Source organism: Dipodomys spectabilis, unplaced genomic scaffold (assembly GCF_019054845.1).
Source record: "Dipodomys spectabilis isolate Male_0828 unplaced genomic scaffold, ASM1905484v1 ptg000021l, whole genome shotgun sequence".
NCBI lineage: Eukaryota > Metazoa > Chordata > Mammalia > Rodentia > Heteromyidae > Dipodomys > Dipodomys spectabilis.
This window is the reverse complement of record NW_024870698.1, coordinates 8,230,861-8,248,171: the sequence shown is the minus strand read 5'-3', so window position 1 is coordinate 8,248,171 and position 17,311 is coordinate 8,230,861. Positions and strand designations below refer to the sequence as shown.

Below are 17,311 nucleotides of genomic sequence, written 5' to 3'. Positions count from 1 at the left end.
GGCAAGTCTGTGAGACTCTTATCTCCAACTAATCACCAAAAAGCCAGACATGGAGCTGTGCTAGTCTTAAGAAAGAAAAAAAAAGCTCAGTGCCGAAGTCCTGAGTTCAGGCCCTAGAACAACCCCTCTTTTCCCCCACCCCATTATATTGTTGCCATCTTTTCAGAGACTATAAAATGTAATGTTTAACTGAGATGGATTAGCCTGCCATTTTCCCAAGTTCTGTGTGTGTGTGTGTGTGTGTGTGTGGATTAGCCTGCCATTTTCCCAAGTTCTCTGTGTGTGTGTGTGTGTGTGTGTGTGTGTGTGTGTGTGTGTGTGTGTGTGTGTACACAAGTACCAGGGCTAGCACTCTCCTACTTGAGCCACACTTCCAGTTTGGTACTTTGCTGGTTAGAGTTTCGTGGACTTTTCTTGCCTAGGCTGGCTTCAATCCATGATACTCTAGGTCTCAGCCTCCAAAGCAGACAAGCATGTCATTAGTGCCAGCTCCAGATTTCTTATAGGTAAGAAGGGTAGGCCACAGGTTCTCTAACTTTGTGGTTCTAGAGCTCCCTCCTTCCAAGACACTAGTGTTAGGCCACTTGACTGTCACTAACTTGCACATCTGTCTCCTTTGATGTCTCCTTATATTTTGGCCTTCCCTTGCCCAGGTACTGTTTCCAACCTTGTCATTACAGATCTAGGTCTTCTCACTGGCCATTTCTCAGAACACAATGTGAACAAAAGCCTACCCCGGCACCCTCATACTTCCTACAGGACCCCACTACTACCCGCCAGTTGCCTCTCCCAATTGTGATAGTGGATCTCCATGCCTCCCTCCTTCTGGCTGAGCTCATGGTGGCAAATTACAGGCTCCCACCTTCTCTCTGCTCACTCACTCCCCTAAAGTGAGTGCTTCTCAGGGCAGCTAATGCTTTTAACCCAGTATTCAAGTTCTAGATTCAGATAATGGGTCACCGTTTTTGGTGAATAGTTTTATTCTGTAATACTTTCTTTCCTCTGTGGATTTAATTAGATTAAGAACTACCCACAACTCCACCCCTCTGCCTCTTCGGCTGTGGATTTCTTTTTAATTTTAAAATTTTCATTATAGTTTCTATTTTCATTGTAATTCTCAAGACAGTATATCTACTCTTTGGTAACAACTACATTCAAAATTTTAATGACTGAATACAGGTAGCTTTGTTGTTATTTTGCTTGTCCTAGGGCTTGAAGTTGGCCTGGGTGCTGTCCCCTGAGCTCCTTCCTTTTGCTCAAGGCTAGTGCTCTACCACTTAAACCATAGCTCTACTTCTGGCTTTTCATGTGATTAATTGGATAAGTCTCACACAGACTTTCCTGCCCAGGATGGCTTCAAAGTACAATCCTCAGATCTCAGCCTCCAGAATAGGTGTAAGCTACTGGTGCCTTGCTAAACAGGAGCAAGGCCTCCTGCCCATAAGCATTTCTTTCTTCTTGTTGTTTGTGGGGCTTGAACTCAAGACGTGGGCACTGTCCCTGATTTCTTTTGTGCTACCATTTTAAGTCACAGTGCCACTTCCAGTTTTCTGGTGGTTAATTGGAAAGAAGAGTCTCCTGGCTTTTCCTGCCTGGGCTGACTTTGAACCGTGGATCATCACATCTCAGCCTCCTGAGTAGTTGGGATTATAGGTCCCACCAGTGAGCCACCAGCGGCTGGCTAGCCTGTCTTTCTTGCTGAGGTCATATCACCATGTGGTCAGAAGGTCTTCTGGTGGCTCTCTTCCAGCAGTGACTCCTGGACCCTGGCTGCTTCCACCATATGTCTGTTTATAGCTACATAAGGACAAGAGTGCGGTCAATCATAGCCAAGAGTTTTACTGCCAGTCTTGGAAATGCCATGTATCACTTGTCTCTAGGTCTGTTTTGCAAGAAACCAGCCATGTGGCCCCATGCTAACTGTAAGTGAGGCTCAGGGCAGAAGAGCACTGTGAATCTCTGCCTCAACTCTGCAGAGCTACTAAGCAACCTGGTAACAGCAGGCAGACAGTAACCCCTATGAGCGGCCTTTGTCTTTACATAGCTGTAAAGGGATTTACGATATAATTAAACCAAGTAACACGTCACCATTGTTTTTCTTTAATAAGTTTTTTTTTGTATTTTTATTTTTTGTCAGTTGTGGGGTTTGAACTCTGGGCCTGGGTGCTGTCCCTGAGTTCTTCAGTTCAAGGAAAGCCATAGCACCACTTGCAGTTTTCTGGTGGTTAATTGGAGTTAAGAATCTCACAGATTTTCCTGCCTAGGCTGACTTTGAACTGCAATCCTCAGATCTCAGCTTCCTAAGTAGCTAGGATTATAGGCGTGAGCCAGTTAGTTAAAATGTTTTTTAATTGGGTTGAGGTATGTGTGGTTTAGTGATGGAGCTCCTACCTAGCAGGTACAAGGCTCTGCCTGCAATCTCTAGTAACACACACACTCACACACATATTGTAAATCAATCTTTTTCAAATCTAAAAATCCATTTCTCCAAAGATGTCCATTGCTGGCAAATTTGGGGTGTTTAAGGCAGCATGTAATTAAATAAAATTAAAATGTCTCCAATTGAAAAAGTACTAGTTAAATATACCTTTTGGAATTACAAAGAGTTAAACTATTCTATTGACATGAGAAAACGTGGTCTGCCATCATTTATACACTTAATAAACAAGTATTTTAAATGTTAAGTACACATATGCAGAAGAAATCTAGCCTCAAAACAATGATTTTTATTACCTTTTTGTCTACCATGTTTGACAATATAAATATACTCATTGAAGAAGCCACAATATTTAAATAAGAATTAAGTTCATAGAAATTTACAAAACATACCTAATGTACTCTGACTTATAATCTTATCTTAAAAAATGTCAACAGTACCATTCTAATATGGTCAGACATTTAAAAATATTTTCACACAATTTTAATTTTAGCATAGAAAATGGCAATTTACTAGGTTTTCTATTATAAAAAGTTATTGTAATTCTCAAAATACTGAAATTTTTTAAAATGAAAGTCAGACCCACATCATAGCAACTCATCTTTTCGAATAGATCTTCAAAAGGCACAGTTTAATTACTAGTATTTACCTAAGGATAGTAGTTTGAGTTTTGATTTTCCAGACCATTGTCCATTATCTCAAAATAGAGCTAATGAACAGTGAGAGGAAGTATAAGTAGTTACTCCTGACTCCCCTCTGGATGGCAGTGTCCTGGGTCACCTGCCCAGGAGGAAGAAATGCCAGCTCATTCCCACACATAACTTACCCACCCTGCCGATACTTTCATACAAAAGTAACTCATTAAAATAATGAATCATCTGACACTAAGCTTAAAACACAAAAGGCCAAGACTACCCATGGCCCAGTTAGGTGGATCTAAGTCTGAAGAAGAGATCAAAGCTTTTCTTCTTTCCAAGCTCCTATCCATTTCAATCACTGGGTATTAAACAGTGTTAGTCCCAATTCCCAGAATGCAAGGCAAACTCATATTCAAATTATACTAAAAGGTTTCAATATAAAATACAAATGATTCGGTGGCTACTGCTGTCAGGTTCTCCTTTAATTGGAAATAATAATCTAAAACTGAGTCTAATTATAGCATCACCTATAATTTCAAGTAGTATTATTTTGAAACAATTCATGACCTATTAACCCCAGAATGAAACTCAACATATACTTTTGGGTATAGTTTACTTTTCAGTGAAGTTTATACTAACTGAAGTACTAAACTGAACAACACTCTGAAATACTAATCGATCAATGACTTGATCTTATTGAAGATACAGTCACAAAAAAAAAAAAGAAATTTTAAGGATATTTCAAAATCTCAAATATTGGAGATCTGCTACCTTAATTTATATTACTCCCCTCAAGACTCTGTTGAATGTTGTTGTTTCTAAAGAAGGGGAATATCTTTTTCTTCTCCTTACTAATTCACTAAAAGCATTCTAAAATTCAAAAGAAGAAAATGGTCTATCATTTATCCAAAATAAGCCTCTATATAACTATGTCAAGGACACTAATTCCAGTTCTAAAATAGCAGCATTAGGATGAAGGCAGCATTCCTTTGTTCTGTTTAGCTACTGGCTTCTATGTTTTCCTAGAAGGCTCAGGTTTGGCTCTTCTCACCATCCTGCAGGACACATTATTTTCCACATTCAACCAGCTCACATGAATGTTCTTCTCCATGTTTAAAAAGTATTCAAGGTCAACAGATATGTTTTTCTCCTTGGAATTCTAGAATAATTACAGTCAGGCTCACATGTATAAACCATGGAATTACCTTTCAAACAAACAACAACATATGATACAAATTTTCTATAAAAATACAATTACATGTCACTTCTTCCCTGAAATAGAAATTTAATATTTGGACAAAAACTGTAAACTTGATTATATTAAAAATATATAACCTTTGAAAGATTTGGACTTTTTTGAGGTTTCTGGCAACTGGTGGTTTTACCAGCAGGTTTACATTACTGTGATGCTTTTACATCACAATGATGCCTACAGTTGTCCTCTTACATCCACTACCAGGAGGAAAAAAAGGGCTTCCTGCAATGGACAGTCTGTGTGAAGGAGCTGCTCAGGTGGACAATCCGACCTTGACCTCCACCTTGGCTGCGTTCCACGATCACACAAGGCATCTGGACAAGCTGGACAGGACTCTTCCCATCTCGCAACGCCTGAGTAAGATTTAAGATCTGAGGAGAAGAGAAATTTTCCTCAATTTAAAGAAAACAAAACAAAACCCTCACTTCAATGATATTTTAACCATTTATTAATAAAGTTTTTACTTTATTCATTTATACACAATAGAGGTTGTGGTAGGGAGTAAGTAGTATAAATATGTACTATATATGAGTATGTACATGCACAAATGGAATAAAATAATTGATAACTATAAAATATACTAGAATGCACCTATGATCAAAAGCAATGAATTTAGAGACTAAATGGAAAGTGAAAGATTCTACGCGTTTCATTTGATGTAGAACTTAAATATTTGCCCAGGCTCCTCATTTAACAATCAAAAGTATTACATACCTACTACAGCCTCTGCTTATTTCTAAGTGCTAGAGATGTGACATTGACAAACAAATTCAGTGATTCTTTTTATGGCAGAACCAATGCTTTAACTCGGGGCTTCATACTCTGATCTCTTGTCATTTGAACCAGGCCAACATTTGCTGGCTAGATGAAGACAAATGCCTCACAGATCATCTCCCAGGATGCCTTTGAATCAGATGATCAGAACTCAACCTTTGAATTACAGGGCATGAGCCACTGGCACCCAGCTAGAGCTTATTCTTTTATTTCTTTGTCTCTCTGTCTCTCTCTCTTTTGCCAGTCCTGGGGCTTGAACTCAGGGCATGGACACTGTCCCTGAGCTTCTTTTGCTCAAGGCTATAACTCCACAATTTGAGCCACAGCACCATCTCCAATTTTTTTGTTTACGTGGTACTAAGGAATCAAACACAGGGCTTCATGCATGCTAGGCAAGCACTCTATAACTAAGCCACATCCCAGCCCCAGAAAGCTTATTCTTAAATTAGAAAAACAAAACTAAGATAGTACATTATATTTCACATTCAAAGACACTTTAAATTTCTGCTTTTGAGCATACAAGTAAGGTTATGAAACACATTCTACTCTGTTCAGACAGAGTTTATAATTCATTTATCTTTTTTCTTGCATAGTGGGAAAAATTCTCTTTATTATACATTTTAAACATATGAATATCTCAGTTAAGTATTTGAAAATGATCTAGTATATACATGCTGTGGATTTTATTGGTTCTGACAGATTAATAGTGCTAAGCAGCAAAAGTTTTCACATAAAGCCAGAGTAACAGGTAAGAGTTATAATACTCTGAATAGCAGAAATTTGATAAATTATATCCTAGATTTCAAACATTCAACATTATCAAGCCATTTCAAGCAACAGTAATTAGATATTGTTTATGGTTTATGATAAGTTTTCCTAAAAATTCTTTGGGATGACTACATCTGAGTAACAAGAAAAAAAATGACATTTAATTTTTTTATACTATGAACATAAAATATGGACCAGTATGGCTAAGGAATGAAATGTTCTGGTTAGTTTCCTCCTTCAGTTAAAATAATTTGATTCTAAAGTTGTTAGTCTAAATATATCTGAATAACAGTTTATAATATTTTCCTGAGTCTAAAAACTAATACATTGCCAGGTACTGGTGGCTCACACCTGTAGTGCTAGCTACTCAGGAGGCTGAGATCTAAGGAAAACAGTTCAAAGCCAGCCTGGGTAGGAAAGTCTGGGCAGGAAAGACACTCATCTCCAATCACCTGCCCCCCTGGTAGTCTCCCCCAACTGCTGCAAGAAAACCAGAAGTGGCACTGTGGTTCAAGTGGTAGAGCACTAGCCTTAAGCTGAAGAGCTGAGAGAGAGAGTGCCCAGGTCCAGAGTTCAAACCTCATGACTGACAATAAAACAACAAAAACAATACATGGTTGTTTACACAGAATTCCAAAGACAGAAAGGTACAAGAAAGTGAATCCGTCTATTAGACTATCAATTTCAAATAGTTATAAAATAACAATTTAGCCTGATTGTAAACATTTCCCTGGACTTTGAAGGCACCCAATAATCTAGCATTCATGTAAAGAAACATTGGTGGGGGCTGGGTAGTTGGCTCAGTGGTAGAGTGCTTGCCTTGCATGCCTGAGGCCCTGGGTTCGATTCCTCAGCACCACATAAGCAAAAAGAAAAAAGCCGGAAGTGGCGCTGTGGCTCAAGTGGTAGAGCGCTAGCCTTGAGCTGAAGAGCTAAGGGACAGCGCTCAAGCCCAGAGTTCAGGCCCCACGACTGGACCCAAAAAAAAAAAAAAAAGAAAGAAACATTGGTGGAGTGAGCAGGCACTGTACTGGTGAGAAAAGAAGCTGAAAACCCACGTGAGCTCTGAAAAAAAAAAACAAACTCAGCTAGAAACAACAGTCACAGGAGCAAGTACCCATAATGCAGTAATTTGACCCCTTCCCCCAACAACAATTACACCTCTTCTCCCAACAACCCTCATATTGATTTACAAATTTACAAATGGATATACAAATTTCTTAGCATATGCTTAATCTAGAAAAGTATTATTTTAAAAAACAGGATGAAGCCAGGCAGCTCATGCCTGTAATCCTGATCACGGTTCAAAGCTAGCTGGGGCAGGAAAGTCCATGACACTCTTATCTCTAATCACCAGAATGAATACTGGAAGTGGCTCAAGTGGTAGAACGCTAGAGCTCAGGGACAGTGCCCAGGCCCACAGTTCAAGCCCCACAACCAACCAAAAAATAAAACAAGATGAAACAAACAGTGCAGGCAAGATGAAATAACAAAATTCTCCACAGATGCCACACTAGATAGCTTGACAGGAATGCCTTAGTTATGGCAAAAGCCGATAGATGACTTAAAACCATGGACTTCTATATACACTGTATTTCTTTAGTTTACTAAGCCTCAACCTCAACTTTCAGTTGGCTGAATTATTGTACTGAATACATAAAACCACATATTCTCCTTTGTATTCAGTTTATACTATTTCTACTCAATATGCTGATTAAAAAAAACCAAGTTCTGTGGGATGCCAGCGGCTCACATCTGTAAACACTAGCTTCTCAGGAGGCTGAGATCTGAGGATCATTGTTCAAAGTCAGCAAGGGCAAGAAAGTCTGTGAAACTCTTATTTCCAATTAACCATTAAAAAAACCAGAAGTAGGGCTGGGAAGGTGGCTCAGTGGTAGAATGCTTGCCTCGCATGCATGAAGCCCTGGGTTGGATTCCTCAGCGCCACATAAACAGAAAAAGCCGGAAGTGGAGCTGTGGCTCCAGTGGTAGAGTGCTAGCCTTGAGCTGAAGAGCTGAAGGACAGCACCCAGGCCAGAGTTCAGGCTCCATGACCAGCAAAAAAAAAAAAGAAGAAAGACTAATAATTAAAAACCAGAAGTAGAGCTGTAGAACAATGCCCAGGCCCTGAGTTCAAGCCAAGGGCTGGCATATGTGCATGCACGTGCACGCGCACGCACACACACACACACACACACACACACACAAACACACACAGAAACTGGCTGAAATGATTCAGTTGTCTGGATATAGACAAACAATACACTTCTTGGGCTGGGAAGGTAATTCAGTGGTAGAGTACTTGTCTAACATACATGTGGCCCTGGGTTTGATTCCTCATCACCACATAAGCAGAAAAAGCTACAAGTGGCGCTGTGGCTCGTGGCTCAAGTGGTAGAGCACTAGCCTTGAGTTGAAGAGCTCAGGGACAGTGCCCAGACCCAGAGTTCAGGCCCCACGACCAAAAAACAAAAAAAAACCCAAAATACACTTTTCCTGTTTTTCTTGTTAAACCTTTGTTTCCTAAGTGCTAATGTACTTTAGAATAATGATAGTCTCTTTTAAGGCCAGCTTTAAAAAAAAGTCCAGCTAAAACCAGAGAATTATGCAATCAAATATATATGGTCAGGGTGCATTTTTCATTTTAGTTATCAGGATGCTCAAAATCAAATTAAAAATTGAAAACAAGATAAAACAATGTTAACTTAAAAGCTATAGCTAAGACACTATAATTTTCTTTCTTTCTCCCCAGATCTTGATCTTGTCATTTTTTATTTTATTATATGCATTTTCATAATATCTAACTCCTCTGTAAATGAGACAGTTACAAATAAATGCACAAAAGAAACCCACCTGCACTTCTGCATCTAACCTAAGAGTGGAGGGCCTCCCACCTTCTCACACAGGTAGTTTTTTGTTGTTGTTGTTGTTGTGGGGTTTTTTTGGCCAGTCCTGGGCCTTAAACTCAGGGCCTGGGTTCTGTTCCTGAGCTATACACTTGAGCCACAGTGCCACATCTGGCCTTTTCTGTTCATGTACTAAGGAATCAAACCCAGGGCTTCATGGATGCTAGGCAAACACTCTACCACTAAGCCACATTCCCAGCCTTCATGCAGGTGGTTTTAATTTAACTTTAATTCCTCATGCACGAACTTTAATTCACAAAATATCTATAGCATTTATTTAAAATAAGATTCCAGGGGCTGGGAAGGTGGCTCAGTGGTAAAGCGTTTGCTTTGCATGCATGAGGCCCTTGGTTCGATTCCTCAGCACCACATAAGCAAAAAGAAAAAAGCCAGAAGTGGCGCTGTGGCTCAAGTGGTAGAGCGCTAGCCTTGAGCTGAAGAGCTGAGGGAAAAAAAAAAAAAATAAGATAAAATAAAATAAGATTCCAGGGGCTGGGAAGATGGCTCAGTGGTAGAGTGCTTGCCTCACATGCATGAAGTCCTAGGTTGGATTTCTTAGCACCACATAAATAGAAAAAGCTGGAAGTGGTGCTATGGCTCAAGTGGTAGAACACTAGCCTTGAGCTGAAGAGCTGAGGGACAGGACCCAGGCCCAGAATTCAAGCCCCACAACCAACAAAATAAATAAATAAAATAATATAAGAATTCCCAGAGACTTATGCCCATACTCACAGTTCTAGTTTCCTACAGTAACATTAGTCTGAAAATAGTGCAAATGGAAAAACGCAGGCATAAGCAATTTGTAATTTTAAGATTATTTTTAGCATGTTTATTGTTAAGTGTTCTATTACTGTTAATCAAATTTTGTCATAGGTATTTCTTTTTAGGGAAAAACACAGCACATGCAGGATTTGGGCTACATGAAGTTCCAGGAATCCACTAATACCCGCAAAGAACAACAAACTATGATGGACCTTTAGGGGCAAGGAAAGTTCTGAAGCAAAAAGGTCAAACTGGGACTTAGCTCAACTCATTTTGGGAAGGCAATAATGCAGCATAATTATAACCGCTGACCATTTAACCACTTCCAGTCCCCAAACAGGTTCCTAGCTGGGATCCCTGGCTTGGGCCTCCTCACCTGAGAAGCTAATCTACACTACTGTCAGTTTCCCTTTCTTTAGGAGTTCTTCATCTCTTGGATTAGGGATCTCTTTGCTGAGATACAGATTTTTACCTCCCTCATATCCAAAATAAATAATTTCAGGTAACACACAGAAAAAAAAAACCAGGACATGGTTTCCTCTCTAAATATTTTTTTGCAACCCTTCTTTTATTTCTGGTAGTCCTGGGATTAGAACTCAGGGCCTGTGCTCTACAATTTGAGCCATGTCTCCATCTACAACTCTTTTTTTTTTTTTTTGCTTAAACTCAGGGTCTGGGCACTGTTCATGAGCTTCTTTTGCTCAAGGCTAGTGCTCTACCACTTGAGCCACAGCACCACTTCTGGATCTTTCTGTGTATGTGGTACTGAGGAGTCAAACCCAGAGCTTCACGAATGCTAGGCAAGCACTCTACCACTAAACCACCTTCCCAGCCCTCCAGCTACAACCCCTTTTTAACGCTAAATTCTTGAACTTCTCTAGTTCCTTCCATGTGGAATCTATAGCTGTATCCTACTAGTTGTACATAAATATATGTGATTAATGAATATCTGAATTACAATGAATTACATTTGCTTGTTGAAATTATAAAATACAACAAATCAGTATCTTCTTGCCACAGGTATTGCAACAAACAGCAACTAATAGCTGCCTTATTATTAGGCAGCAATCAGCAACATTAATTTGTAAGTGACTGAAAGCCAATGTAACCTATTTTTATTTCAAGCTTTCCTTTTGGAATACAGTTGAAAAAGCAGATGTCATCCATGAGTCAGCTTGGCCTGGAAGTCCACAGTACTCCACTTAAATTCATTGTATTTCTAATTAGAGGAGGTGAGGAAGGTAAGAGGACCAAGTTATAATTACATAGTTCCACCATATTCAATTTGGTGCTCAACCCTGGTGACATGGTTATTTACTAAGTGCTCTAGCAAACCAAACATGTTCTGAAAAGAAAATCTACTGACAGCAGAATTTGAAGTGTCCAAGGAAGTGGATTTGGGGAAGAAAAAGGTAGTAAAATAGTCATCACAATGGGGGAAAAGACACTAGGTATATGGCTGGGTGATAAGGCTTCTTACCTAGCACTCTACCTCCAGTTCCATCTCCAGTATGCTGAGGGAGGAAACAACTAGTTATATAATAAGGTCAAAAAGAGGAGGCAAAGTAATATTTAACTCAACTTCATTTCTAATAATCAGAACCACTCCAGATCAGCACAATGGCAGTGTCACGTCTTCCACCTAACACAGTGGAAAGTTGATGCTGTCTCATGAGACTTTAGTATATAAACAACATCATCAAAAACAGACCTACCTGGCCCCGCATCACAGACATTTGGCTTTCAAATGTGGCTTTGTCAAATCCTCTGTCAGTCTATTATGGAAAAGGAAGAAAGGTTAATATAGTGCCCAAATAAATATATTTGAAACAAATAAAGAATTTAAAATCAAGTTAATTTTCACATAGCCAGTAAAACCATTAGAAATTTGCTTTAGAAAGGAAAATTTCTAGAGGTAGGGAATGGTTGTAATGGTGTTTGAAATCAGGGACTTCTTCTACTGAGCCATGCCTACGGCACCAGGAAGGACTTAAGATGATTTTCTAGTTGATGAGTTTGGGCTTTTTAGAATTAAATCATGTTAGGTCACCAAACATATACTGTAATTTAAAGGGTAATTTTATAAAAATTCAAAAACAACCCCTCAATTTTGATGTAGTCTCATTTGAAAGAATACTCTTAGTAAGCTATAAAGCTGTTCTTAATGATTTCATGTTAGAGGGCTGGGAATGTGGCTTGGTAGCAGAGTGCTTGCCTAGCATGCATGAAGCCTTGGGTTCCATTCCTCAGTACTACATGAACAGAATAAGCTGGAAGTGGCACTGTAGCAAGTGGTAGAGTGCTAGCCTTAAGCGAAAGAAGCCGAGAGAGATAGTGCCCAGGCTCTGAGTTCAAGCCCCTGGGCCACAAAAAAAAAAAAAAAAAATGATTTCATTTTTTCTGATAATCACAACTAAACATTGTAAGGTGTGTCCGAGGCCACACAGACCCAGTGCAGACACCTTCCCTACCTCCTGGCTAAGTTTCCGCCCAGTATCTGTAGTACCTAGGTAACTGGCACACCTGGAAGCAGTCACCTCCCCCTCCTGCTAGGTCACATCCTGGGCCTCCTCTGTTATCCCTCCCATCTGACCACAGGAAAGCCCCAGACCCGGAGGTCACATCCAGATCCAGTGGCCACACTTTCCCCCTACCTAGCCACACCTCTTCCTGTCCCTGGCCTAGATAAGTACTGGCCAGGGAGTGGGTATCCTTTCAGCCATGCCTCTCCACCTTGCAGGTTGGGAGCAGCAGTTCGGTATATAAACTTTTCCTGCCTGAATACAGTGTGGTGTTCTCTTCATGGGTTACCTAATGAAACCTACCCTTTACAAACACTTTAAAAAGTAGTATGCAGACAGTATAAAGTGCTTTATTTTTATTTTCTTTTTCTCTGAATGCAGAAGAGTAGGCTATCAGGATTAAATTAAAATAATGTTGCTATAAGACAGACAAGTACCTTTTACATTTGGGCAATGAAGTTGACATTTGTTAGCATAATTTCATCAAACTAAAATGATAAAAACAAGCAGGGCACTGGTGGCTCAGGCCTGTAATCCTACCTACTCAGGAAGCTGAGATCTGAGGATGGAAGTTCAAAGCCAATACAGGCAGGAAAGTCCTCATGAGACTCATCTCCAATTAACCTCCAGAAAACTGGAAGTGGTGCTATGGCTTAAAGTGGTAGAGTGCTAGCTCCTGAACAAAAGAGTACCCAGGACCTGAGTTCAAGCCTCATGACCAAGCCCCTCACCCATCCCCCCAAAAAAAGGTTAAAAATAGTGCTGTGGGATTGTAAGTTTTAGGTTGGCCTGGTGCCTTTTAAGAACTAAATACTTGAGCACCCGAAATTCATGTGTTGAAATCTCATTGTCAATGTTATGGTATTTAAACATGAGGTCTTTAGGAAGTAATGTCAAGAAGATAGACCTCTCATAATGGGATTAATGCCTTTATACAAAGAAGGCAGAGATCCTGGACTGCTAGCCTCCAGAAGTGTGAGAAATGCCTATTGTTTGCATGTAAGCAGGTGGTAGTCTGATCTACCATACTTTAGGCTCATTCAAAATTTAATGTTGGGAGTTGGTGTAGCTTAGGGGCCAAGCACTTGCCTAGTAAGCACAAAGCCCTCAGTTTAATCCTTTGCACCACAAAATAATAAACAAATGACCCTCCCAAGTGAGATATTTACCTTAAAAAGTTCATAAAGATCTTCACACAAATCTTGCACAAAGTTCATGTCAGAAATATATGGTAGAATCAAGTTTCTTATTTCTTCAGAAAAAGGAACTTTGGCTTGAGGAAGCCAAGCCCAATAAAATGGATCTAATAAAAAAGAACAAATAAACCAAAACTCATTCTGTTAATCAAAGGCAGAAAATGGTATCTTCAGACTCACATTCATCCTGTTGTTGTTTTTTTTTTTCCTATAAGTTCTTGGGCGGTCCCCCTAAAAGGAGAGAGAAGTTATCTGAAGACAACTATCCTTTACAACTCAGATTCCAAGTTCAGATACCTAATTCAGATTGGTGAAGCACAGAAACTGGTTGTTTCTGAGTTTTGGCTAGTAAAGGATAATGATTTAACAATAAATCCATGTCAAATAGTCCTTTCTCGAAAACTTTATTTTAGTTTCTTTGGTTTTGAGTTTAGAGGTTGGTCACTTCTTCAAGTCCCAGGCTGAATGCTGGGCTCCCTGCCTCCACAGCAACACATCCTCAGGAAATGAAGATGTTCTAGAATTTTTAATTATTACAAACTAAGTAGGCTGTAAGAGATAACAGATCATGGCTGCTGGGTCCCAGTGGCTCACGCCTATAATCCTAGGTACTCTAGAGGCTGAGATCTAAGGATCACAGTTTGAAGCCAACTAGGGCAGAAAAGTCCCTGTGAAACTCTTATCTCCAATTACTCACTCCAAAACTAGAAGTGGAACTGTGGCTCAAAGTGATAGAGTGCTAGCCTTGAGCAAAGGAGCTCAGGGACAGCACCCAGGGCCTGAGTTCAAGCCTTACAACCAATAAAAAAAAAAAATCATAGCTGTGGACTAAGGATGTAGCCTAGAGGTAAAGTACTTTTCTAGCATGTGTGAGGCCCTGGGTTCAAATCTTAAAACCAAAGGGTGGAAAAAAAAAAAAGAAAACTTCATGGCTGAGCTAATTCTTGTTCTCCCCACAGAGAAGCCATAAAAATTCACTGAGATGAGAAAGGGTTGTACAATAGTGAAATCTTCTAGAGATGGTACATAGGCAGATTCCAGAATCCCATTTGAGTGAATTCTATCATCAGAAAGCACTGAGGAAGAAATGTGTCCTAGGAATAATTCCTTGTCATTTCTCTTCTATTTATACCTTTGCATGCAGTGGGAGCTACACCATACACCCTAAAACAAAGCTTTTCTTCTGGCTCACATCTTTTTTTGTTTTTGTTTTTGTTTTTTTTGGGTCCGGTCATGGGGCCTGAACTCTGGGCCTAGGCACTATCCCTCAGCTCTTCAGCTCAAGGCTAGCGCTCTACCACCTGAGCCACAGTGTCAGTTCCGGCTTTTTTTCTTTTTGCTTATGTGGTGCTGAGGAATCGAACCCAGGGCCTCAGGCATGCAAGGCAAGAGCTCTACCACTGAGCCACCTTCCCAGCCCCTGGCTCACATCTTCTTGAAGAGTTGAGAAACCTTATTTCTGCCCAGGACTACTAGATATTTAGAACATCATTGTAGGTCATCCCAAATTATCAATACAGGGACTTGGGCATGTAGAGTCTACAAGAAGCATGTGTGTCTGTTCTGTCATGTTCCAAATGATTTTGAGGGCCTTACATAACAGCCTGCAGGCCATACAATCCCCAGCCCTGCTCATTTCCTTTCTGCCTTCCTTGAACAATTTCATAAAGGAAAGTTGTTATTCCTTGTTCACCTCCACTTTGAATCCCTAGCCCTTCAACTTCTACTTCCCCCATCCATCTTTTTCCCTGAGCTCCCCAGAGCCTCCCATGGCCCATTTGTACTCCCCACACTATTCAACCTCACTGCAGTGAGCAGTGTCTTTTATTTCTTGTATAATTCCCTCCACTGTGGCTTGGCAACAACTCTCTCCAAAGTTCACCTTCTGTCCTATAAGCTGCTCCTCTCTTCTGTTGCTTTTTCCTTCCCTCTTTCAATGTCATTGTTCCCTGCATTCTTTCTTTCCTTCATTAAGCATTCATGGTATGTTTACTGAGTACTTGTGTTCCTGGCATGATACTAGGCTACCGTGTTTATTCTCCTTGAGTTTCCTGGGTGATAGAGAACAGCACCATGGCTTCTGCTTCCAAGACAACCATGTAAATACCAGATTCTCTTTAAGCTCCAGATCCTTAATTTCCAACTGTATGTTTGGTAAAATTTCCCAGTTATCTTATGGGCACCTTGGATTTAGCATTTTTTAAATGCAATTTGCATACAAGCTCCAAATGATTTTAGGAAAATGTAAAGCGGAAGCAAGATGTCTCATCACTTCCACAAAGACAGGAAGAAAAAAAAGAACACATTTAGAATTCACAGTAAATGGAATAAACTAAAATAGCAGAATAAGTTCAAACATTTCTATACTTTATTGAGACTTTAAACTATAAAGACACCTTTTAAAAGCCTCAGATTTGGCTTTAAAAAATTCAGCTAAATGTTGTTTAAAAGAAAATGATTACAGGCACGAGTCCAGCTACTCAGGAGGCTGAGCTCTGAGGATCAAGGTTCAAAGCCAGCCCAAGCAACAAAGTCTATTCTTATCTCCAATTAGCTACCAGAAAACCAGAAGTGGCACTGCGGCTCAGTAGTAGAGCGCTCTCCTTGAGCTGGAGAGCTGAGGGACAGTGCCCAGGCCCAGAGTTTAAGCTCCATGACCAACCAAAAAAGAGAAAAAGAAAAAGAAAGCAAAAAGAAAGAAAAGAAAATGATGGGACTGGGAATGTGGCTTAGTGATAGAGTGCTTGCCTAACATGCATGAAGCCCTGGGTTGGATTCCTCAGTACCACATACACAGAAAAGGCCAGAAGTAGCACTGTGGCTCAAGTGATAAGAGTGCTAGCCTTGAGCTAAAGAAACTCAGGGACAATGCCCAGGTCCCAAGTCAAACCCCAAGACTGGCAAATAAAAATAAAAATAAAAAAGACGGGGTTAAAAATAAAAGTATAGAATAGTATCAGGAAACAAAAGGCAAAGAGGTATTGCAATAGTATAACAGACAAATAAGAAAAGCAAGAAATATCCAGAGAGATAAGGTGTACAGATTAAAAACAAAAACTACCAGGCAGGTAAAAATGTTAGATCTATACATGAAAATAACATGCACCACCCTCTCCTCTGCCCCCCAAAAAAGCAAGAAGCAACTGACAAAAATCAATCACTATTAGGGAAGCTGTGAACAAGAGTACAAAGAGTATCATAGAAGATCATAGTTGAAGGCCAGCCTGGGTAGCACAGTTCTCAAGACCCATTCTCAATCCATAGCTGGGAACAGAGACACACCTGTCATCCTCCACTACATAAAAGAGATTGGGAGGATCAGAGTACAGGTAAGTCCAGCCCAGGCAGAAAAGTCCTTAGACTTTTTGGATGTGGTGGTGTGTACCAGTGGAGTTCTAAAGTAGGTGGATTAAAGCTTAGAGTGGGATGTGACACCCTGTTGTAAAAATAACCAGCGAAAAATAGGGCTAGCAGTGTGGCTCAGTGCCAGCCTGGCAAGCTCTGAGTTCAAGCCCACCAATATTATCCAAAAGAAAAAAAATATATATATATATATCAGTGATCCTTAATTCCCTCTCAAAATAAATAGAACAAGTGGTCAAAGAACAAGTTGAAGATAAGGCTAACAAAGAACAAACTTTAGTTGGCAAGTAGATAGAAATTCTTGTGCCTTTACTCATTATCTTGCCCATGTAATTGTAACCCCTCTGTACAGTATTTTCACAAAAAATTCTTATGTCCAATACATTTTTTCCAAATATAGGTCTACAAATTTGCTATATATAAAACCACAAAAAATTTCTAACAAACTACATAAAACAATGTACACAGGCCATATTCACAGACTACAGTGCAATAATACTGGGAAATAGGAATAATGGACACTTAATGCCAACAAGTATAGTTTAAAAATACATCAAACTAATTTAGATTTTTGGGGGGATGGGGAAGGCAATAGTGGGCCTGGAATTCAAGGCCTAGGCATTATTCCTGAGCCACACTTCCTTTTGTGTGTTTGGGGGGTGTTAATAAGAAATAAATCTCATGGGCTTT

General features: G+C 39.9%; 1 protein-coding gene across 3 annotated transcripts in view; it reads right to left on the bottom strand.

Moving 5' to 3' along the window:
* Positions 1-2,310: 2,310 nt before the first annotated feature.
* Pi4k2b (phosphatidylinositol 4-kinase type 2 beta) overlaps positions 2,311-17,311 on the bottom strand; it is a 36,039-nt gene continuing 21,038 nt past the window's right edge. For 2 of the 3 annotated variants that reach the window (XM_042674788.1, XM_042674790.1), the window contains 3 exons: positions 13,232-13,365; positions 11,256-11,315; positions 2,311-4,701 (listed from right to left, as the gene is read on the bottom strand). In XM_042674788.1, coding sequence (XP_042530722.1) covers positions 4,528-4,701; positions 11,256-11,315; positions 13,232-13,365 — 368 coding nt within the window. In that variant the 3' untranslated portion in view covers positions 2,311-4,527. Of the gene's footprint in view, positions 4,702-10,686; positions 10,760-11,020; positions 11,055-11,255; positions 11,316-13,231; positions 13,366-17,311 lie in introns of those variants that run through there. The other variant, XM_042674789.1, reaches the window with a different exon arrangement.